The sequence below is a fragment of the Rhineura floridana genome, chromosome 5 (genome assembly GCF_030035675.1).
Source record: "Rhineura floridana isolate rRhiFlo1 chromosome 5, rRhiFlo1.hap2, whole genome shotgun sequence".
Classification (NCBI taxonomy): domain Eukaryota; kingdom Metazoa; phylum Chordata; class Lepidosauria; order Squamata; family Rhineuridae; genus Rhineura; species Rhineura floridana.
Window position 1 is genome coordinate 95,412,682 of NC_084484.1, and position 24,199 is coordinate 95,436,880.

Here is a 24,199-nt window from a genome sequence, read left to right on the forward strand (position 1 = left end):
CCAAGGGCCCAAGATTCCACACACCTGTGCTTACTCAAGACACACACATGGCTATTCCAGGATAAGGGAAATGAGAATATAAAATATTCATAGCTTATAGTTATATGCTCATGTACGCTTCTGCTTTGTGATATGGTATACACTGTATTAAATAAGAAATCAATTCTTGGAAGAATGTAAGTTAAGGAACTTTAATAAAAAGCAAAGGTAGCATGGGTCCATAAGAAAAAATTCTGTGAATTTTGGAGTTTGAACTTTAATAAATATACAGTTAACAGTATACATACTGAAAAACACTAAAACTATTGCACATCATGTAACACCAGTCTCTCTTTTTCATTTTTTAAAAAAGTTTTGTGATACATCTTTGCAAACCAGAAGCAGGCTTTGTATTGTATGGAATTTTAGAGGATGACCGGGGGGAAAAATAGTACTATAATAAATGGTTAACGCTTTTGTAGGATTATATATTTGTTTCTCACTTCCTTTAGTAAGATATCCAGGTTATGTTTTTAAATATGCGATTTGTATATAAATTAAGACTCTTACCATTTAGAGCGTATTCTGAATTTTCTAATTATCATAAATGAAAATACCCAAGAGCATATTTAAGTCAACTATTGAGTGACTAAGACCTCGAGCAACAATATTTTCAAAATGAAAGGGAAACCCTGATTTGTTACAATTAAGTGGTTGATCCAAATTAATCTTTACTCTCCCAACAACTGTTGCCTACCAGTTTTGACTGGTAATTTTAGTGCTGATCAACGTTGATGCACTGCTTGTGCTTCATATTATAATACCTCTCAAAATAATAAAAATAGGCTTACAAGAAAAGGCACCCCATAACTGGATCGACTATTGATCTTCTTTTCAATCAGCATCACCTGGTTAGTATCTGAAGTACATGTGGCTGGCAGATGTTATTGCCTTATATTACATAAATAATAATGGGTAAGAGGACTGTTCTCCGGTTGCTTACTCACTGAAATAATTGAAATTAGCTTCAAAAGTAGGGGACTGGACAACTGAAGAATAGCTATCATATGTATCTGGCACTTCAGATTTCAGCCTGTTACAGACAGGATAACATCTTTTTGAGACCATATAAAATGAAAAGTTAGTAGCTAATGCTGGATAATAGGGCAACCTGCTCTCTTATAATAGTATAAATATCAGATATCCAACAACAGTCATTCTTAGCAAGATCAGACATAACATAAAGGACACTTTGTTCAGTATTTTGCTAATCCTTCTTCACATATTACAAACAATCATCCAAAGTTAATTAGTTTTCTTAGCTCCTTCCCTTTAGTTCTGTTTGCATTCTATTAAAAAATAAAACCAGTCGCATAACAACATTTACTTAAGACAAAATTAGTATCAAGGCACATTTTCTTTGGCTCAGTTCTTCTATAAAATAGTTAACAGCTCCTTTCTTTGAGGGCGCTCACCTTCCTGAGATACAGATATATGTGCAAAATAAAGGGGGAGGGGAGATGAATCTCTAAACCTTCTTGCCATAATTGTGCAAATCAATGCAGAAAACACAATTCAAATGGTGAAATATATTCCCACAAAGACCAGGATCCAGAGACACATGTGCAACAGGGATTCCCCATCCCACTTCATTTTTAAGCACAGCAGTCTCCTTTGTGGGAGTATGTGTGTGGGTAAATAGCCTCTCTGGATCACAGTCAAAGTCTTTAAAAATAATCATTTTAAAAATTCTATAAATAATTTGCTCCTTGCCCAAAATTCAGTGTTCTTTAAACCTACAAGAGAATGCATCAGCATTAGCAAGCAAGAAACAAAGAGTTGATACTTATCAAGATATAGTAATCAAATTCAGAAGTAGAAATCCTGTACCTTAATTTGCTTTTTAGTTTTAAAGAGTGACATCCCACAACAGCTCAGGGCAGGGAATAATTATTTTAATTAAATATAATTAGCTTTTAAAATTTATAGTTAAAATAGAGATAAATAAATAGAATCAATGACAGATAAGATAGCTAAGATATTTTTGGTATACAACAGCTTCTGGAAAATGTACTGTTATCGCCCTGGATTAGGGCTAGTGCCACAGCAGCTCTAAAGAGGAAAGTCATTCCCATTGCTTTTCAACACTGAGCAGCTGAATCTAGGGACCAAGCTGTTTAAACTGTATTACTGGCTATAATCAGCACCTTGAAATGGGCTTGGAAGGGAACTGTAACTCCATGTAGTAGAGTACAGGCTTAATAAGCTTCTTATTGCCTACCCCTTTTAGGAATCAGTCTAGTGTGCCTTGCACCAGTTGCAGCCTCAGACATGGACATAGTCCAGTTCCACTTTAATTTCACAGATTTGTAACTTTGCTGACTTTAGTGGTATATAAACTAAGGAAGTTATTATGTGAATGCAGAGAAGAGTGCTGTGCCCTGAAGGAGCATTTTGCTGCAATTCCTCTTAGCAAAGAGACATTTCCAAGAGACATTGGAAGATCACTACCAATACACATAGCTTCTCTAGACCACAGCCAAAGCAGCATAGAATTTGGAATTTAAAAAGGACAGCACAAATTGTGTATACAAGAGTGAAAGTGAAAGAAACATAAAATATATATTTGCATTCATCTTATTTGTTCCAGCAGATGTAAAACTATTTTTTAAAAATTAAATAGTGCAGAAATTCAATCACAGAAAAGAAAAACGATTGGCATGTTAATGTTGCATGGAAAGACATGTTAGCTAAATATAATGTCTTGGCATACAAGAAGTTCAATCAAAACTTACAGGGTATGATCCAGATTACATCGAAGTTCATTTCGTATAAGGCGGAGTAAAAACTGTACAAATTAAAAAAAGTGTCAAGAGCAAAAACGGTCACTGACATTAACTCCTGGAACCTTAACAAAAGCCCACAACAGCTTATGCCGTAATACATTTATTAGTCTTTAAGGAGCCACAAAACTCTTTGTTGTTTTTGTGGTAACAAACATACATGACTACACCTCTGGAAAAAGTACATATGTATGTAAACTATTTGGAGCAAAACAATGGAAGGAGGTACCTGAGCTAATTAAGGAATTAGTGGCAGATTTCAATCTTCTAGTATAAAGGAGCCAGGGTTCACATTGGATGTTTGCAAGTCCCAAATTTAAATGATTGTCCATTTTAAGCACTGAACTTAATCCACTGGCCATCAAAAATCATATTGTAACATCTATGTAATGAACTAGGTATTAATCCACTAGTTAAATATGTGATATAACAAACCACACACAGTATTAAGCCTGAGACTGTGCAAACATAGCTGCAGAGTACAAAACCTGTAGCCACAAATGTTTAAGAGACCAGCAGTTGGAGTCCAAGTCTGTTTGGAAACTGGCTGAGGCTAGCTGGTTATCATTTACACCATTAGGAAAACGTACCATTACCATTTCCACAAGTAGCTAGTTTTATCTCTCTCTAATGTAGTTGAGCTGTTAGGGAGCTGGTATCCCAAGCCCAAAGGTGGGTAAACAACTGCCAGAGACAAGACAGCAGCTTTGTGTGTTTGTGTTTTTAAAACGGTTCTGTGGCAAAGCACCAGCTGAGCTTTACTGCAGCTGTGCGTGTTGCCATCTTTGTCTCCCATAGTGGGTTGAGCTCAGAGGCTGCCATTCTGGGAAACCAAGATGGCAGAGAGGACACACAGCTGTAGCTGGCAAGGTCAGCACTTGGTTCAGCACCATGTCTGATGCCCATACAGAACTGTCTTTAAAAGAACAGAAAGAAAAATGAATCCCTTCCTGATGCCACCTGCTAAGCTGAGTGGGGGAGGACAGCACAGCTACCAAGGTGACAATTACCTTTACCTACTTCAGAATGTTGCATTTGACTGCATATGGAACGTTGCCCTTTCAAACCAAAGCGGGCAACTCACTAAAATGAAGAAATGAGCCCATGGGACACAGAAATATGGTACTCTTCCATACTTTGACTTACTAGTAAGGCACAAGCATCTGCTATCATCAGCATATAAAAGACATTGTTCCAACCAGAGGGAGAGAGGAGACCAGCTAACAAAGGTCCCAGAGCAGCACCTAAAACACAGTACACACCAGTTAAAGCAACACAGTGCAAGTAGTACATCAGATGGCTGCATAACGTTTGATACTTTACTGAAATTTCAGCACAGATAACACATTTGAAGGAGGCTTCTAGGTATGTCAGCACTGCATCATGAATCTACAAATAAATTGTGAATCTCCCCCCCCCCCAGGTGCATCTGGCAACTTTGCTGCACAGTTTTAGGTAAATGCTGAAGACACACCTTTTTACCCTGGCCTTTGACACCTGAGACATGTATTTCTAGGACCCACCCTATGTTGGGTTTTCAGGTTGTTTTTAAGTAGATTTTGTCATACTTTAAAATTGTTGAAACCTGGCCTGGGACCTTTGGGTGAAAGGCGAGTAATAAATTATGATGATAGTATTACCACCACTACTACTACTACTATTACTACTACTACTAATAATAAATATTCTCTTGAAATGGGATAGGACTGAGACACTGATAATTTGCTGGTGAATGAGTGCTGTCCAGGAAGTATAAAATAAAGCTGCTTATCTGTAGCACTTCAAGGAGAAGCTGAGCCAACTGATCACCAGAATTAGAGAGAGTCCAACCACCACTGCTATAATCAGGGCCGGATTATCCATTAGGCTTAGTAGGCTGAAACCTAGGGGCCCAGAGCTCTTGGGGGCCCGTGATCTGCTGAAGCAGGACAGGAGCCGCAGATCGTGGGACAAGAGTTTCCGAACCGCCCGCCATCCCCCTGCTTCACTTACCTTTTTTTCCTCTGTTTTTTTTTGCGGTTTGCCATCAATCACGATGGTGGCAGAGGCTTCAGCCCCTTAGGGAAACCTCGGCCGCCATCTTGATTGATGGCAAACCTGTGCACACAGTGCATGCAGCCGCAAAAAAAGCAGAAAGGTAGGTGAAGCGGGGGGATGGGATGGGGGGGATGGGACGGTGGGCAGTTCAGAATCAGCCTAGGGGCCCTCCTCAGCTTAATCTGGCCCTGGCTATAATGAAAGAGAAAGGCCTTGCCTCTCTGAAAACTGGAATACAGAGCAGGTTGTTCACCCACATCATGTGTGGGCTTAAATGGGGAGTAGAGAGACAGTGTGAATATATGGTCCAAGGACATCAGTAAACAAAGGACCTGTGGTCATAAGGTACAGCTCCCCTTCCCACCCCCAAAAAAAGACATTTACAGGTGGACCAATGAGCAAGAAGTGGATGACGGGAGAAGAGACTGGAGACTAGACGTCTATGCCAAAAGATTTCTCCATGATATCTGAAAGAAAAACTCTTTCTTCCCACCATTATGATGGAGCATCCTATAGGAGCAGTGATGAGCAACCTTTTTGCCCCAAGGCCACATGTGGCAGTAGATGAGTAAGCAGTCAGGGGCCATATGGTAGTGCATGCAGCCAAGGCCAGTGATTGGTGGGACCTGAGGTCATTACACACACTCACTGGGAGGTAGTGTGGGAAGTGCATGGACAGGGGAGGGTTAAATTTTCCCTCCTACCATCCTCCTTATCAAAAATCATACTTTCCCCCGCCTGCCAAAACAGCTGGGAGGAATTAAGTGTCAGGGAACTGGCTTAGGCATCACTATGGACAAACTGACAGCCTACAAAGATCACATGCGGGCTATCAGTTGCCCACATGTGCAACAGACTGTAGGCATCACTGAGCAGAGAGAAGGTCGGCAAGAAACACAAATGATGACTAGAAAGGTTCTTCAAGAACTACCATAGGCAAATATAAATGAGGCCAATGATCAAAGATACACATGAAGGCAATCTCTACACAACCATATATAGACCACTGAGGGAGGCTGGCAGTATCCTTCAGAGAGGATTTTGTTCTTACAGACAGTACTCCTACAGCATCTCTAGCAGGTCTTTATCTTCTCACCTATCCATTGAAACTGAGGGATGATGGGCAGAGATTCCCATGCACTGGCATGTACACCACATCTAGAGCCTTCAAGTGAACCTGTCAATCTTTTGTTCTTAAGTCAGATATTTTGGAAAGCTTACCTACAGAACCTGTTCCATCAATGATAGCTGTAACAGTGGAGAGTGCTCTTGCATTTCCTTTAAGACTTTTATGGGTACCCTTTAATGACAAAATGTCCAAACCTTAATAATTTTAACACAGAGAACAGGAATATTAACAATTTCTCATTTATACTGTGCCTCCTTTTTTGTCCTACTTGAAAACACATTGAAAAACATTAGAGTTAACTACATACCTTCATGGTCAGTGATCTATATTACAGATGTTCTCACTGAAATTAATATTAGCAGTATACTGTCGTTTCTAAATCCCACCTTTGAAAACATGTGCACACTAGGAACTTCTGAGAAATTTCCAGGTGAACTTTGTGTGATTACTTTTTAAAAATGGTCTTTGCTTCACAAAATTGAAATGTAGTAAAATATTGCTTGTGGTATCTAATTCTTTCTAATAAAGGAACCTGACTGCTCAGCCTATACTAATCAAAACTAGATGTTACAATAGTTTCTTCTTAAGCATTTTGCAGTTGGGCCATTTCTGATGTTCCTCCATCTTGTAGTCCTGCTAGTACCACACCAACAAGATTCTTATGCACAGTTGTGTTGAGCCTCCTGCGGTTATATGTGAGGATCTGTGGGCTGGGGCGCTTGGCTAATATTGACTTTAGAAGAGGAAGAGGATATCTTTTCTGAACCTCTCCTAAAACCATACACAGAAACTTTCATTAGGGCAGTGAAGCAGTTTTTCCTAGTTTCCTCTTTTTGAATCAGGTTTCCATGATAGGGAAACAGGACACATCTTCAAAAACCCAGTTGTAGATTAGTCAAGATTTTCTTCCAGGGGCATTCCACCCACATATGTCTAGGATAGTGGAGAGAAGAAGCTACACTCGCCTCTGGATTCTGTTCATCTTAAGAACTCCCTTTCATGTGTCCTTGTTCTTATTAAAATGAAAATGACTAATATATTGCAGGGAACTAATCTGTACAGGTAGAACAGAGAAGTACTCACCAAGTCAGCTGAGACAGCTGTTGTAATCAATGCATAAGGGCCATTTACAAGAGCTCCACAGATGAGCAGCATAACTTGAAATTAGATGGAAAACAACAATCAGATTTTCAGATTTTATGTTGATTCTAATAATACTTGGAGGGTGTAAGACCTAGCACTCAATGCACATTTATTTAAATCATAGCACAGAAGAGCTATGAGATTATAAACAATGGAAGATCTGTTTTCCAAAATACCTAATAAGGTAAAAGAATGGCCATCTAGTAATAAATAACCAGTAGATTGTTCTTGGTGTATATCTGAGACAAAGGCATGAAAGAAGTTATGCAACTGAGAGGACTGGCATCATTATCCTCATTTGACATACTGGGAGAACTGAGCCGACTTCAACTGACAGCCCTGGAAATAAAGTAATGACAGGGCTTCAAATTCAAGACAAATCAGCAGAGATGAAGTAGGGAATTGGGGGCACATATGAGAATAGAGTGTTGTGTCATATTTTCATACCTACCTGAGACACACTGCTATAATTTCTGCCTCCATCCCGCGCCTCCCCTTCTGCCACATTTGCTGACTGTATTAAACTCAGCAGCCTGCCAGGTCTGAGGCAAATGATAGCAGTCAGTCCTTGTATGTGCCTCTTCCATAGGAAAACACAACACAGGGCTCAATTGCTTACTACCATTGCTTATTTTGGACCTTAGTAGAACCAGAAGTCCTCTAAAGGAAAAACAGAGGCACACAGTGAAATCCTATACCTGACGTTAAGCCCCATTAACCCCTAGGAAAGTTGATATAGGATTGCAAAAATGTTACATGCAAGCCCCTTGTTACTGCACTGTATTTCCAGGTCTGTCATTCCTGAGCATCAAGGACCAATTGCAATTTGCTACCGGTGACTAATTCATTGCAACAGTCAACTTACTATATACAGATTTTAGTGATACTAAATAATAACATCACTTAAAGTTGTCTGTGTTACTTGTTTCCATGTCCAGATTGTCAGTTCTAGACAAGGGAGTAGGAAACATATTTTAATAATATACATATTTGTATTTGTATATTTGTATTTTATTGTATTTATTGTATTTATTGTATTTACTGTATTTTGTATTTTATTGAATTTAATATGTACACCACCTAGAGTGGCTTTGGCCAGATAGGCGGCCTAAAAATTAAATTATTATTATTATTATTATTATTATTATAATATAGTGGGGGGGGAAAGAGATGGAAGTAATTTCATTTCTTTCTGGACACAGATATGATGACCATATGCTGGCTATAGCCCTTCTGAGTGTGTGTGCTTGCTATAATGAAGAGTTCATACACCAATGACAACATGTGCTGCATGAGGAGATAATCCCACCATCTTCCATTAATTTTTGCAATTTGTGACCTGTTAGCAGAGAAGCAATGTATGTTCGATCACTGATGTTGTGACAGATCTGTGAGATTGTGCTTCATGGGCTACTTTGCTCTCATGAAGTGATACCCAAATGAAGAAAACATAAAAAAGGAACAGAATTGGTCTATAAATATAATAAGAGTAACATTTTAGCCTTATGTTCAGTCTTTATAGTTTATAATGTATTATGAAATACACTGTGGGATACATTTTAATCATCCCAAATAAAGGTTTACAAAATAATGCAAGAAAATCACTGTATTCCTTTGGAGCCTGCTTAAAACATTTTTGTTTAGACCAACCTATCCAGACACATAGATGTTCATGTATCTTTTTAGTTAGTTACTGTTTTAATTGCTTTAAAATGTTTTTAATTACTTGTTTAAATTGTTTTATTCATATTTTAATGTTTTTTGTAAACAGCTTAGAGGTTTTTTTTACAATCAAGCGGTATATAAATTTTGTTAAATAATTTTTTTAAAAATGAGAACTCACCTATGGTGGCTTCAAATCCCATTTTACTGATTGCCGAGAATACATATAGCTAAAGTAGACATAAACAATAGTTAGCTCAACTCCTCATGAAATTTAACATTTCCAGTAACAAGATCAGTTGCCTTAGTTGGGTATCAATAAATCAACATTATTTTGCATTTTGGGATCTACTGGCACAGATAAAAGGACTGATACTCTGACTGCAGTTTTCTCTTGTGCAGGTAGTAAGGCAAGTTCTAGGATTTTATAATCATTTTCAGATTAGGTATCGCTACTCTCATTTCTCATTGTCTTAGATTGGGGAGGGTGGAGAATCTTATGTTTTAGAGATGGAAGGTTTAACTTAGACAATATCAGAATGTAAAAAATCACCCCTATATCTTTAAAGAAGCACCGGCTAGCAGAACATAAAAGAGATATACAATTTCATCACTGTAGTAATCACAGCAGATCTTACTGTGGGTGCTGCAATCAAAAGCATCATGCCACAAGTTGTAGCTCTTTTCTTCAGTCGATCTGATATTATGCCTGCTAAAATTCCACCTGCAGGAAAAGATGAAGAGAGCTGAACATCTAATGAAGGACATGTTCACAGCTACATTAGATACCACCAATAAAGGCAATAGATTTAAATCAATTATCTCTTTTTTTTAAGTGCCCTGCATATATTATACACCAACAAAGCCAGAGTACTATCCACATTAATTTTTGCAATATAATTGATCAAATTGGGATAGATAATGCACAGAACTTCCAGTTTCTCTCCCTGTATTTAGGAGTGATTCCTATGGTCCCTCAGAGAGTATCCCAGGGGCTATATGAAGTTTTAGATCTCCTTCTCTGAGGGGCATTGTGTGCTTCTCTGAGGTATCCACTTGGTCAACGAAGGAAGCAGGATGCTAGAGTAGACAGATCTTTGGTTGATTCAGCAGGGCTCATCTTACATTCTTAACTTTTCTACTCTATATTCTTTCTTTGAGTAATCTTACTGTTCTAAAGGCCTCAGTAACCACTTTTATGTGGTTACAATCTATTTCCCCAAAAATATCTCCAGCTGGAATCTGTACTTGTCCTCCATCATTTCCCACTGAAGCTTGCCAGTTATCCACACTAGTGGACTAGACTACTGTAATGAGTTTTACATGAGCTGCCTTTTAAAGACAGTTCAGAAACTTCAGCTCGTAGAAAATGTGGCTGCTCAGCTCCTAGTTGGAGCCAGACAAGCATATTATGTCAATACAGTACCGGTTGCACTGGTTACCATTGCATCTTTAGGCCCAATTTAAAGTATTGGTGATGACCTTTAAAGCTTTGAACCAGATTATTTTCAGGGCTACCTGTATTTGCACCAGCCTGCCCATACACTAAGATCCACTTCTGAAGCCTTGCTGAGGTGCTCACCAGCAACAGCAGTTAGGCAGGCGGACACACAGGTAAGGCCGTTTTTGGCAATGGCCCCACAGTTGTGGAATATGATCCCACATTATATCAAGCACCACCCCTGGATACATTCAAGTTGCCTTTGAAAACCTACCTTTTCACCACAACTTATAGCGATTAATTGTGGTTTAGCTGGACATGTGATAATGTGGCCTGATGGTTGCATTATGTTGTACTATGTTATATTTTGCTAGAGTATTGTTGGTTTTGCTAGTTTTGATAAAAGGCGGATAAACAATGGGTTGATGTGATCAAGATGTTATAAATAATGCTAATGGTATTTATTGTGTATATTTTATACAGCCTTGGGAAGAATTTTAGTTTTGAAAGGTGGTATATAAATGTTAAATAAATTTCTTGCAAATGTCTCAACCTGAGCATGACAAAGATTATGCTCTTGCTGATGCCTGCTCATTCATTACAATCAGAAGGTGAGGCTCTCTTGGTGGAGCCTGCTCTGAATGAGGTGTACAGTACAGGGGCCCATGAAGAGCCTTTTCAGTAGTTCTCCCAACTGAGGTGCGCCTTGCCTCTATAGTGGATTTTATTTGCTGATAGGCAAAACACGCTTCCTGTGTGATGGTGAAGTCATCTCCTTAATATTCTTGCTCTTGGCTCAGCAACTGAGTTTACTCTGTGTGTAAGAATACCAAGACAATTTAAAAATATGTAGATTCTGTATGTGCAGTTTTAAAGTAACAGACACAAAGTTGCAAACTCACCAAAGATTCCTCCAACGTCAAATAGTGTAGAGAGATCACCTGCCTTTTTGGCATCAAGATGTTCTGACAGTGAAGAAATAAAAACATAAAACGGGAATAGTTTAGATGTTTTCAAATTCCATGAAACTGGCCCATTGCTCATTGAGCAGTGACACATAAATCGCTTTCCCCCCCAACATCATTTCTTCAAATAAGGAGTAGTTAAATTATTGAATACAAATCATCATTTTGGAAATATAATGAACTGTGGCCCACACTGTCTTGTATGATATATAATATTAAAATGGAATGATACTAAGTTTCATAAAATTGAAAAGACTATGTGCTGGAGCCTGTTTTGTGATATTTAAATGAAAATCTTGCTCCTCTCTCCTAACAGAGTATTGTTCTGCCAGGTTTGAATATAAGCCATAAATAATGGATTATATATTCTACTACTTGACACAAGCACATTAAATACCTCTCCCTGGGAAACAACTTCTATGTCATTCTTCTAGAATAAAGCTTAATCTTAATTTGCCATTAGGCTGTTAGCTTGAAATGCAGTTGAGCTATAATATGGAATATATTTAAACAACCAGTGTTCTTAGGGCCTTAGCAAAACTGCACTTATTTTCTACCATACACAGTCTCTGATAATTTCATTAAGGATTTTATCTGTAAATAAACTGCTAATACAGGGCATGGTCTGAAGACACATGATAAAACAGCCTTGCTGGAACTACTCAGGACTACGTCTAGTCAGTGTCTGAATGGAAGACTGCTTGAGGACGCTATATGTGCTGCCTTGTGTTCATGATGGAAGAAAGGCAGGATATGAACGTAACAAGGCAGGCAGGCAGGCAGCACTAAAATTTAGGGTTATATTATTATTAGAATTCATTACCAACCCTTCACCCAGAAGTAACAATTTTAAAACACATAATTAAAACAGCTGAAAACAACCTAAACAACATCACCTAAAAATGTGCATCTCAGGAGGCGAAGGCCAGGGTAAAGAGATACATCTTCAGCATTTGCCAAAAGTTGGACAATGAAGTTGCCAGATGCACCTCAGTGGGGAGGCAGCTTAGGGGCTGCCACAGAGAATGCCCTCTCCCTGGCCACCGCCCCCGTGCTTCTGAGGGTGACGGAACTAGAAAAAGGGCCCCTCTGCTGATTTCAACACCCAAGAGGGTCTGTAAGGAAGGAGGTGGTCTTTCAAACATTTGCGACCTAAGTCGTTTAGGGCTTTAAACACGAATGTGAGCACCTTGAATTGGGCCCGGAAATGAACTGGTAACCAATGCAGCTGTTTTAAAACAGGGGTTATATGAGTTCTTGAAAGAACCCCTGCCAGGAATCTGGCTGCTGCATTTTGGACCAGTTGAAGTTCCCAAGTCATCTTTCAAAGGCAGCCCCACATGCAGCGCATTGCAATAATCCGACTTACCACAGCATGGAGCACTGTGGCCAAGTCTTTCCTGTTCAAAAGGGGCTGAAGGTGGCGAACCAGCTGGAGTGGAAAAAGGCACTCCTAGCCACTGAGGCTACCTGAACCTCCAGTGACAGTGTTGGATCAAGAAGTAGCTCCAGGTTGCAGACCTGCTCCTTCAAGGAAAGAGCAATCCCATCCAGAACCCCCTGGACATGAGAACTCTGGACACATAACACTTCTGTCTTTTCAGGATTCAGCCTCAATTTACTGGCCCACATCCAGTCCATCACTGCCTCTAAACACAGGTTCAACACTGCAACTCCCTCCCCTGATTCAGATGGAATAAAGAGGTATCCTCCTTTAGGGCGTACACCTTAACGTGGTGAGGGGGTTTGAGAGTGTTGAAGAAGCTGACAGCAATGCCATCAGGACTCTAGACCAAGAGGCTAAATTCTTAGTAGGGCCACCCAAGGTGGAAAGGTCAAAGCTGAGACACCAGACTAAGATGCATCCAGACTCAGAGGAAGGCAATGGTAAACCATCTCTGAATACCTCTTACCCTATGAACAGAGTATCCAAAATGCAACACGAGATAGTACTGGAAGATGAGACCCCCCAGGTCAGATGGCACTCAACGAGCTACTGGGGAAGAACAAAGGACAAGTACGAGTAGCTCTGTGACTAATGATAGCTCTGTGACTAATGATGCCACAGGGTCAAAGCCAAATGGAAGCCCAGAGGCTGATGTGCACAGATGCGAAAGGAGAGTCCGGAGTTGTACGACGTACACAATAGGAACATGGAATGCGAGAAGCATGAACCAGGGAAAGTTAGAAATCAGGCAACTACAACTTATTTTATGCAGGAAACAAGAAATTAAGAAGAAACGGGGTTGCTTTAATAGTGAGGAATGATGTAGCAAAAGCAATTAGGAGCTATAAAGCAAGGTCTGAGCAAGTTATATCAATGAGATTTAACGGGAAACCTATTAACGTAACCATCATCCAAATCTATGCTCCAATGGCAAACACAGAAGAAGAGGAACTGGAGAAATTTTATGCAGAAGTACAGGAAGAAATTGATCACACACCAAAACAAGATGTGCTGATAATCATGGGGGACTGGAATGCAAAAGTAGGGAACAGAGAAGAACTAGAAATTGTGGGAAAATGGGGCCTAGGAGATAGAAATGAAGCAGGAGAAAGACTTATTGAATTCTGTGAATTCAATAATTTGTTTCTTGCAAACACATTTTCTGAGCAACCAAAAAGACAACTGAACACGTGGACATCACCAAATGGTCAATATAGGAATCAAATTGATTATATAATTGGTAGCAGAAGATGGAGAAGTTCCATACTTTCTGCGAAAACAAGACCAGGAGCAGACTACAGTACAGATCATGAACCGATAATATCGAAAATCAGAGTAAAGCTGAAGAAGAACAAAGCAATTATAATGCCAACCTACAATTTAAATGACATCCCAGAAAAATATAAAGATGAAATAAGGAACATATTTGAGGCTTTAAATTTAGTTGATAGAGAACCAGAAGAACTATGAATTGAAGTCAGACACATTATCAGGGAAGAATGCAAAAAGACAATACCGCTTGTTAAAAAGAGAGAAAGACCTCAATGAATGACTGAAGAAACTCTTAAAATGGTTAAAGAGAAGGAAAGCAAAAGCAAAAGGAGATAGAAACATGGTCAGAACCCTAAATGCAATACTACAGCGACTAGTACATAGGTACAAAGAGAAGTATTAGAATTGTTATTGTATAGAAATAGAAGAGGACAACAAAAAAGGGAGAACAAGAGTCTTATTCCAAAAGATTAGAGAAATTAAAGGGAAATTTAAACCAAGAGTAGGGATGTTGAATAATCCACAGGGGAACACACTGACTGACTGAGATAAAATAAAAGGAAGATGGAAGCAATACACTTTTTTTTTTACAATAATTTTTATTCAAATTTTCATAAAACATACAAAACAAAATCATAAAACATTCAAAGACAAAAAACAAAACAAAACAAAAATGATTAAACAAAAAGATAAAATGTTGACTTCCCATTTGTCGCAGATCAAATCAGTTGTAGGTCTACAATATATAACAATCCTGTCTCTTAAATTATATTATAAAATCACTTTCCTCCAGTAGTTAATTAATCATCAAATCTCATAAACATTACTTTATTCTTTCCACAAAAAGTCAAAGAGAGGTTTCAATTCTTTAAGAAATATATCTATCAATTTTTCTCCAAATAAACATGTTGATTAATCCATCTCGTTAATAATAATAATAATCTTATTGTCATAACCATAGTCCAAATAAACATATCGATTAATCCATCTCATCAAAATCTGTTAGGTCCAATAATTTCAATAGCCATTATTCCATTATCCATATTAATTCCATCTTCCATCTTCAATAGTCCTGTTAAGTCCAGTAATTTCAGTGTCTAATCTTCCATTATCAGTATTCCATAATAATCTTGCTGTCATAGCCATAGTCATATAATAAGAGTCTGATGGGAATTTCCTCTATCCCAAATATTTTCTTGCCATCAATTCTGAATAAGTTGCTGAAATATTGTTGTAAAGTCATATCTCTGTTCTTTTTTACAAAATGCACTGGCTCATCTCTTGAGAGTTTTTCCATTGTCACATGGCTACAGTTAATTCCATAGATTTTCTCTATATCAAGCTCCATCACGTCATTCCAGTCCAGAAGATTATCCAAGCCATTGATAACTTTATCTCTAATATCTTCATTAATTTCTTCAGAGATAACGTTAAATTCCAAACAGTAGATTTTATTTCTAATATCCATAAACTCCAGATCTTTTTCCAATTCCACATTTGTTCCAATCTCCAGGGCTTGTATCTTCCCTTTGTTTTTTCTTTTCTCATCTCTGATCTCATTCTCCTCTCTCACAGGATCCCCTATTTCTTTAAGCTCCCGCGTCATTTTGCTCAGTTCAATTTTCAGCTCCTTACTGCCCTGTCGCAGGGTTTGTTTCGTTATCTCAATCTCATCCATTATTTTCTGAAACATAATTACTTCCAGATTCTCAGCCACTTTCTTGATTGCCATTTTTAAAACCACGAAAACAAAACAAAACAAAAATAAAGAAGAACCGCTTCTTATTTCAGCAACAATTGGGTTAATATTCCAGGCTTGATGACATCACAGTATAAACAGAGCAGCCTGCCTTATCTCTCTATGTTCAAGAACACAAAACAAATTTAGTTCCCAGCATCAAAACAGTTAGTGGCGTCGTGAAGAAGCAGATTCGTCAAAATAAAATAGACCAAAAAGAGAATAGTCCCAGACAATATAATGTTCCTCGGAATAGAAATCCCTCTTCTGTTTATATCTTTAGAATGCACTTCCAGGACAGCTTTTTGCAATAGAAACAGAGATAAGCTGTTAATTTCGTGAATAACAGAGAAGAGTTATAGCTCACCCAGAAGTTCTTTAAAGCTGATTCATTTGACAAATCTCTTTTTGCTGCAACAATTTAAACCAAGTAAAAAAAATAATAGAAAGAAGGGTGCTTGCCTGTTAGTCCGTTTTCTCTTTGAAGAAAAGATAAACGTATCGCATTAATCAGATAGAGCTTGTTCGGAAGTCCGTCCGGCATTGCTGGCTGGACCTTTTCTCATAAATTAATGAAATCCAGTCCTCCCAACAAAAACAGGCTTTTGAGGTTGATCTCTACGTTTCTCCCTGCCCGGGAGAAATTTCATCAGTCAAAAAAAAATGTTCTGACTGATTTATATCTGAATAAGCTTCTTTTGAGGCGGGAGCCCGTCTCAAAAGCAGGCACAAGCGAAGTCACCCTTCCCGGAAGTCGGAAGCAATACACTGAAGAACTATATAAAAGAGATGCCAGGATGACAGATTCATTCATGGAGGAACTGTATGATGAAGAATCAGAAATTTCAGGATGTGAGGCGAAAGCTGCTCTTAAAATACTTGGAAGAAACAAATCACCAGATGGCATACTAACAGAGTTGCTACAAGCTACTGAGACTGAATCTGTCCAGATTCTGACAAACATTTGTCAACAAATATGGAAAGCTAAGCTAAACAACGGCCCACAGACTGGAAGTGTTCAATATACATCCCAATTCCAAAGAAAGGGGATCCCAGGGAATGCAGTAATTATCGAACTATTGCCTTGATATCCCATGCAAGTAAAGTAATGCTCAAGATTCTACAACAAAGGCTCTTACCATATATGGAGCAAGAAGTGCCAGATGTTCAACCTGGATTTAGAAAGGGAAGAGGCACCAGAGATCATATTGCAAATGAAATTGACTTAAAGGCACATAACAACAGAGAGGTAGAGCTGGGTGTCATCTGCATGTTGATGCCACCTCACTCCAAATCTCCTGATGGCAGCTCCCACTGGCTTCATATAGATGTGAAATAGCATGGGCGACAAGATGGAACCCTGCAGAACATCACAGGATAAATCCCATGGTGCTGAACAGTAGCCTCCCATAACTACTTTTTGGAAGCAGTACTGGAGGTATGAGAGGAACCACTGAAACAAAATGCACACAAACCCCACTTCCTCGAGAGGATCCAGAAGGATACCATGGTCAACACAATATCAAAAGCCGCTGAGAGACCAAGCAAGGTCGCATTCCCCCCATCTCCCTCCTGACAAATGTCATCAACCAGGGCGACCAAGGCAGTTTCAGTGCCATGGTCAGGCCTGAAGCCAGACTGTAACAGATCCAAGTGATCAGTTTCCTCCAAGCATGCTTGAAGCTGGACTGCCACCCCCTTCTAAAGCATCTTGCCCAAAAAGGGAATATTTGCCACTGGGCAATAGCTGTTTAACACTTCTGGGTCCAGGGAAGTCTTCTTAAGGAGGGGATGCACCATTGCCTTCTTCAAGGCAGATGGTACCTCCCCCTCCTCCAGCAAAGCATAAATCACTCTCTGGACCCACCTAGTCAGTCCCCTACAGCTAGTTCTCATCAGCTAGGATGGGCATGGGACAAAGGGGCAGATGGTGGGCTGCACTTCTTCAAGCAGCTTGTCTATATCCTCAGGCTGCAATAATTGAAACTAATCCAGTACAGGTAGGACAGTGCTCTGGACATCTCTGCTCGACTTGTTCTAACTGTGGTATCCAACTCCATCCAAATCTGATGTTTCTCCTAGGGATGGAAGTGGATTCTGCCAGACTCACCTGATCTGCCCTGGTCAGATCGATGTGCATGTGATGCTCCTGCTTATATTGTAAATATGGTAAGTGCTGGTTATATAGAAGATATATGGTAAGTGGAGTGAAAGAGGAGAGGGAGTACATGAGCAGTAGAATGCTGGATGATTGGCTGAGCGTTTAAATGGCTGGGAGTATAAATGGAAGAATGACAGTTGAATCTGGGTGGAGGTTTGGTGGTGAATTGAGGTGGTGGCTGTGAGGTGGTGTTTGGAGGTTGGTGTTGTTGTAGAGAGTGAAATAGGAGTTCTGAGGCAATTAGTAAGAAGTCAAGTACATAACAGAATATAGATGAAACCATACGTTTGTGAAACATTCCTTACGTAATCTTGTTATTTCTAATTCTTAATAAATATTTCTTGGTTAAATAAAAGCCTGATTCCTTCAGCTGGGATACACATACCAAGGGGAATAGCAAAGTAACCAAGGCTGAACAGATTGTATCTAATGGTGGCAGCAGCGGAGGAAAAGATATTGTATCCAGTACCACAGAGAAACCCAGGGCTGTAAGCTTCAGTGCAAGAGGCTGCAGGGGGGGGGGGTTGGGAATTACCTATACCCATAGACACAAGGTATCAAGATAGCCTGCCAGAGACTAAGGCACAGTCTAAAGGTTATAAGAGATACAGAGTGTTGGGTAGTAAGGCCTAGCAGGGGGATCTTCTGAGAACGGTGCTAGTGCTGTAAAGGGTAAGAATAAACCTGATGATCCTATCTGCTGGTAGCCACAAGTGAGAGCATCACAGGTGGTGCCAGGGAAGGACATCACAGTGCACCCTGGAACATAGGCCCATTTTGGAATATGCAGTCCGAAAGATTCCTTCCAAGGTGGCCCATGGGCTGCAGTGTTGCTCTCCTCAACTTTTTTTTCTGAATTTTTAAAAATACTATCCCAGCCAGCTAGCATGTGGGGCTCCGGCTGCATGGTTTGTAGAGATTGAAATGCTGCAAGTCCGCCTGGGAGTGAGAGAACTTGAAGTGCCATCAGCCTCAGGGGAAACTACAGAAAAAACATGGGGATGATGTGATGTTCCTATATTAATGTATATATGGTAAGTGTTGTTGTTTTAGAAGATACATGGTTAGTGGAGTGAAAGAGGAGGGGGAGTGAATGGGCAGTAGAATGCAAGATGATTGGCTGAGTGTTTAAAATGGGTGAATGTGAGGTGGTGAATTGTGGAATCTGGGGGGAGAAGAGAAAGAGTGGATTGCTTGGTGGGGTTTAGAGAGTTGTTTACTAGGAGGGAGGTGGAGTTCGGATTAGTATTGAGTAAAACCATATGCTTATGTGCCTTAAGTAGAAATCTTGTTAATCTTGTTAGCTTTGTTATCTTTAATAAATACTTAATTTGGTTTACCAAAGGCCTGATCCTTGGCTGGGGTTTCACAGACCAGAAGGGAGGGTAAGGTAATGACCAAGGCTGAAGGGGAACTGTAACAAATGGTGGCAGCGGTGAAGAGAATAACAATACCAGTATTCAGAGTCTCTGGGAATACTAGTATTGGGACGTTACTGGTGGTTGCCTAGCAGGGGGATCTGTTGAGATCTGTGCTAGAGCGGATAGGTAAACCATAAGAGAGTGCGGTCCGGACTGGTGGAGTCCCTGGTGGTGCCTAGAGACAGGCAGTAACCACGCGCAGGTAGGAACCTGACAGGGAGAGCCAGGGAAGGACGCATCACAGATGACCAGTTTTTTCCCCCTCATACAAGTCTCCCATCACTTCCAGGGGGACTTGCAGCATTTTAGTCTTTACAAAAGGTGGGGTGGTAAGCAGAAGCCCCACACACTAGCCAAGTGGGGTTGTCTTTTGTAAAACTTTGGAAAAAGAAAAGGGAGTGCTGCAGCTCCCAGACCATCCTATAAGCACTAGTTCAAAGACAGGCAGCCCTCGGACTATTCATAAGTGGTTTTTAAAGTTTTTTTTTTAAAAAATTGTGTGGACTTTTTAGAATTTGTGCTGATTTTTCTGAATTATTTTCATGGAAACGGGACAAGATGGACTTCAGTCCCATTCCATGTGGAAGTAGAACAAGCCGGACTTTGTTCTTGAATACATTCCTAGTTTCCAATACAAGAGTAACCTGGCTACTCCTCTGGAATACACCTGCCAAATTATGTTCCCATTCTTTCTAGCTTGCAGGAGCAGAGAAACAGTCCCAACTGATAAGCAACCCAAAGACACTCCGTACCCCTAGCTCAACAGTACAGACCATACTAAACTGTATTGCTTATTCTTCCACTGTTCTAACTGTGATAATCACCTGTCTACACAATTCTAACTGGAAATGTGTTACGTTCACTTAGATCAAGTGTGGGAAACCTCTGGCTTCCAGATGTTTCTAAAATAAGAACATAAGAACATAAGAAGAGCCTGCTGGATCAGGCCAGTGGCCCATCTAGTCCAGCATCCTGTTCTCACAGTGGCCAACCAGGTGCCTGGGGGAAGCCCGCAAGCAGGACCCGAGTGCAAGAACACTCTGCCCTCCTGAGGCTTCCGGCAACTGGTTTTCAGAAGCATGCTGCCTCTGACTAGGGTGGCAGAGCACAGCCATCATGGCTAGTAGCCATTGATAGCCCTGTCCTCCATGAATTTGTCTAATCTTCTTTTAAAGCCATCCAAGCTGGTGGCCATTACTGCATCCTGTGGGAGCAAATTCCATAGTTTAACTATGCACTGAGTAAAGAAGTACTTCCTTTTGTCTGTCCTGAATCTTCCAACATTCAGCTTCCTTGAATGTCCACGAGTTCTAGTATTATGAGAGAGGGAGAAGAACTTTTCTCTATCCACTTTCTCAATGCCATGCATAATTTTATACACTTCTATCATGTCTCCTCTGACCCGCCTTTTCTCTAAACTAAAAAGCCCCAAATGCTGCAACCTTTCCTCGTAAGGGAGTCACTCCATCCCCTTGATCATTCTGGTTGCCCTCTTCTGAACCTTTTCCAACTCTATAATATCCTTTTTGAGATGAGGCGACCAGAACTGTACACAGTATTCCAAATGCGGCCGCACCATAGATTTATACAAAGGCATTATGATATCGGCTGTTTTATTTTCAATACCTTTCCTAATTATTGCTAGCATGGAATTTGCCTTTTTCACAGCTGCCGCACACTGGGTCGACATTTTCATCGTGCTGTCCACTACAACCCCGAGGTCTCTCTCCTGGTCGGTCACCGCCAGTTCAGACCCCATGAGCGTATATGTGAAATTCAGATTTTTTGCTCCAATATGCATAATTTTACACTTGTTTATATTGAATTGCATTTGCCATTTTTCCGCCCATTCACTCAGTTTGGAGAGGTCTTTTTGGAGCTCTTCGCAATCCCTTTTTGTTTTAACAACCCTGAACAATTTAGTGTCATCAGCAAACTTGGCCACTTCACTGCTCACTCCTAATTCTAGGTCATTAATGAACAAGTTGAAAAGTACAGGTCCCAATACCGGTCCTTGAGGGACTCCACTTTCTACAGCCCTCCATTGGAAGAACTGTCCGTTTATTCCTACTCTCTGCTTTCTGCTTCTTAACCAATTCCTTATCCACAAGAGGACCTCTCCTCTTATTCCATGACTGCTAAGCTTCCTCAGAAGCCTTTGGTGAGGTACCTTGTCAAACGCTTTTTGAAAGTCTAAGTATACTATGTCCACTGGATCACCTCTATCTATATGCTTGTTGACACTCTCAAAGAATTCTAATAGGTTACTGAGACAGGACTTTCCCTTGCAGAAGCCATGCTGGCTCTGCTTCAGCAAGGCTTGTTCTTCTATGTGCTTAGTTAATCTAGCTTTAATACTACTTTCTACCAGTTTTCCAGGGACAGAAGTTAAGCTAACTGGCCTGTAATTTCCGGGATCCCCTCTGGATCCCTTTTTGAAGATTGGCATTACATTTGCCACTTTCCAGTCCTCAGGCACGGAGGAAGACCCGAGGGACAAGTTACATATTTTAGTTAGCAGATCAGCAATTTCACCTTTGAGTTCTTTGAGAACTCTCGGGTGGATGCCATCTGGGCCCGGTGATTTGTCAGTTTTTATATTGTCCATTAAGCTTAGAACTTCCTCTCTCATTACCACTATTTGTCTCAGTTCCTCAGAATCCCTTCCTGCAAATGTTAGTTCAGGTTCAGGGATCTGCCCTATATCTTCCACTGTGAAGACAGATGCAAAGAATTCATTTAGCTTCTCTGCAATCTCCTTATCGTTCTTTAGTACACCTTTGACTCCCTTATCATCCAAGGGTCCAATTGTCTCCCTAGATGGTCTCCTGCTTTGAATGTATTTATAGAATTTTTTGTTGTTGGTTTTTATGTTCTTAGCAATGTGCTCCTCAAATTCTTTTTTAGCATCCCTTATTGTCTTCTTGCATTTCTTTTGCCAGAGTTTGTGTTCTTTTTTATTTTCTTCATTCGGACAAGACTTCCATTTTCTGAAGGAAGACTTTTTGCCTCTAAGAGCTTCCTTGACTTTGCTCGTTAACCATGCTGGCATCTTCTTGGCCCTGGCGGTACCTTTTCTGATCTGCGGTATGCACTCCAGTTGAGCTTCTAAGATAGTGTTTTTAAACAACTTCCAAGCATTTTCGAGTGATGTGACCCTCTGGACTTTGTTTTTCAGCTTTCTTTTTACCAATCCCCTCATTTTTGTGAAGTTTCCTCTTTTGAAGTCAAATGTGACCGTGTTGGATTTTCTTGGCAATTGGCCAGTTACAACTCCCACCATTGGCCATGCTTGCTAGGGCTGATGGGTGTTGCTTCAGCAATATCTGAAGGTCAAAGGAGAACTTTTAAAACAGTTGGGTCCAGTATGCATTCTATCATCTGCCTATAAATAGAGGAGGTATCAGGGCCCTTTATGGGCTAGCTATGGCTGGGAGACTGGCATATTGCTTAAGAGGAAAATTCAAGTGCATCCCTTTCCTGCTTTATGCATTTCTGGGTCTGATGCTTAGCTTAAACTAAGCATTGTGGGAAAGTATCTATTCTATATAACAGTCTCATCTCAACAGAGATTACCACATCGGCTCCTTTGAGAGGAAGAGTAGAATACAAATTGAATAAATAAATAGTTAAAAAAAACCTGTATGGCAGAAGGCATACCTTACTTCATAAGATATAATATTCCCTTTCTTCCTTTCCAGCATCAGCTAATGAAGTTGACTTGTAAACCTCTTTAACTGTAAATCAACATTCCACAGTCACAAATCACACATAATTATACAATTCCTCAGGACATGGAATTGTCTTCAGTATACTACAGTGTACTCTGATACCAAACAAATAATTATCAAAAGTGTTTTTCTCCTTCTACCTCAGTATTGTGTACTACAACATTGACTTTTTTTTCATTACTTTGTCATTATTCGATGCGCTTTCTTAACACACTTGTAAGTTTTTGGGTTTTTTTGCTGCTGGTATGGCAAAAAAGCACAGCAGGCACCTAGCAAAATTACACCTCCCAGGGTTCACTGTGAAAGTCTCTACAGGTATCAGAAGGAGGGACCTATATGCTGCTGCCAAAACCACTAGATTTGGGTGAGGGATTTGGACACCCACTATCTTGCTGCAGATGTTTTCAGCACAGCCCAACCTGACAAAGCATCCATAATGAGTTTGCATATTGTTGTTATGTGCCTTCAAGTCGATTACAACTTATGGTGACCCTATGAATCAGCGACCTCCAATAGCATCTGTTGTGAAACACCCTGTTCAGATCTTGTAAGTTCAAGTCTGTGGCTTTCTTTATGGAATCAATCCATCTCTTGTTTGGCCTTCCTCTTTTTCTACTCCCTTCTGTTTTTCCAAGCATTATTGTCTTTTCTAGCGATTCAGGTCTTCTCATGATGTGTCTAAAGTATGATAACCTCAGTTTCATCATTTTAGCTTCTAGTGATAGTTCTGGTTTACTTTGTTCTAACACCCAATTATTTGTCTTTTTCAGTCCATGGTATGCGCAAAGCTCTCCTCCAACACCACATTTCAAATGAGTTGATTTTTCTCTTATCCGCTTTTTTCACTGTCCAGCTTTCACATCCATACATAGAGATAGGGAATACCATGATCTGAATGATCCTGACTTTAGTGTTCAGTGATACATCTTTGCATTTGAGGACCTTTTCTAGTTCTCTCACAGCTGCCCTCCCCAGTCCTAGCCTTCTTCTGATTTCTTGACTATTGTCTCCATTTTGGTTAATGACTGCGCCAAGGTATTGATAATCCTTGACAAGTTCAATGTCCTCATTGTCAACTGTAAAGTTACATACATTTTGTCTTATTGGCGTTCAGCTGTAGTCCTCCTTTGTGTTTTGCTCTTTAACTTTCAACAGCATTCATTTCAAATCATTACTGGTTTCTGCTAGTAGTATGGTATCATCTGCATATCTTAAATTACTGATATTTCT

The 24,199-nt window shown here is 39.9% G+C and overlaps 1 protein-coding gene across 4 annotated transcripts in view; it reads right to left on the reverse strand.

Moving 5' to 3' along the window:
- Positions 1-225: 225 nt before the first annotated feature.
- Positions 226-24,199, reverse strand: part of SLC37A1 (solute carrier family 37 member 1) — a 48,178-nt gene continuing 24,204 nt past the window's right edge. For 3 of the 4 annotated variants that reach the window (XM_061629457.1, XM_061629456.1, XM_061629454.1), the window contains 8 exons: positions 11,137-11,199; positions 9,432-9,517; positions 8,975-9,023; positions 7,072-7,145; positions 6,081-6,159; positions 3,969-4,066; positions 2,775-2,827; positions 226-1,775 (listed from right to left, as the gene is read on the reverse strand). In XM_061629457.1, coding sequence (XP_061485441.1) covers positions 1,760-1,775; positions 2,775-2,827; positions 3,969-4,066; positions 6,081-6,159; positions 7,072-7,145; positions 8,975-9,023; positions 9,432-9,517; positions 11,137-11,199 — 518 coding nt within the window. In that variant the 3' untranslated portion in view covers positions 226-1,759. Of the gene's footprint in view, positions 1,776-2,774; positions 2,828-3,968; positions 4,067-6,080; positions 6,160-7,071; positions 7,146-7,734; positions 7,792-8,974; positions 9,024-9,431; positions 9,518-11,136; positions 11,200-24,199 lie in introns of those variants that run through there. The other variant, XM_061629458.1, reaches the window with a different exon arrangement.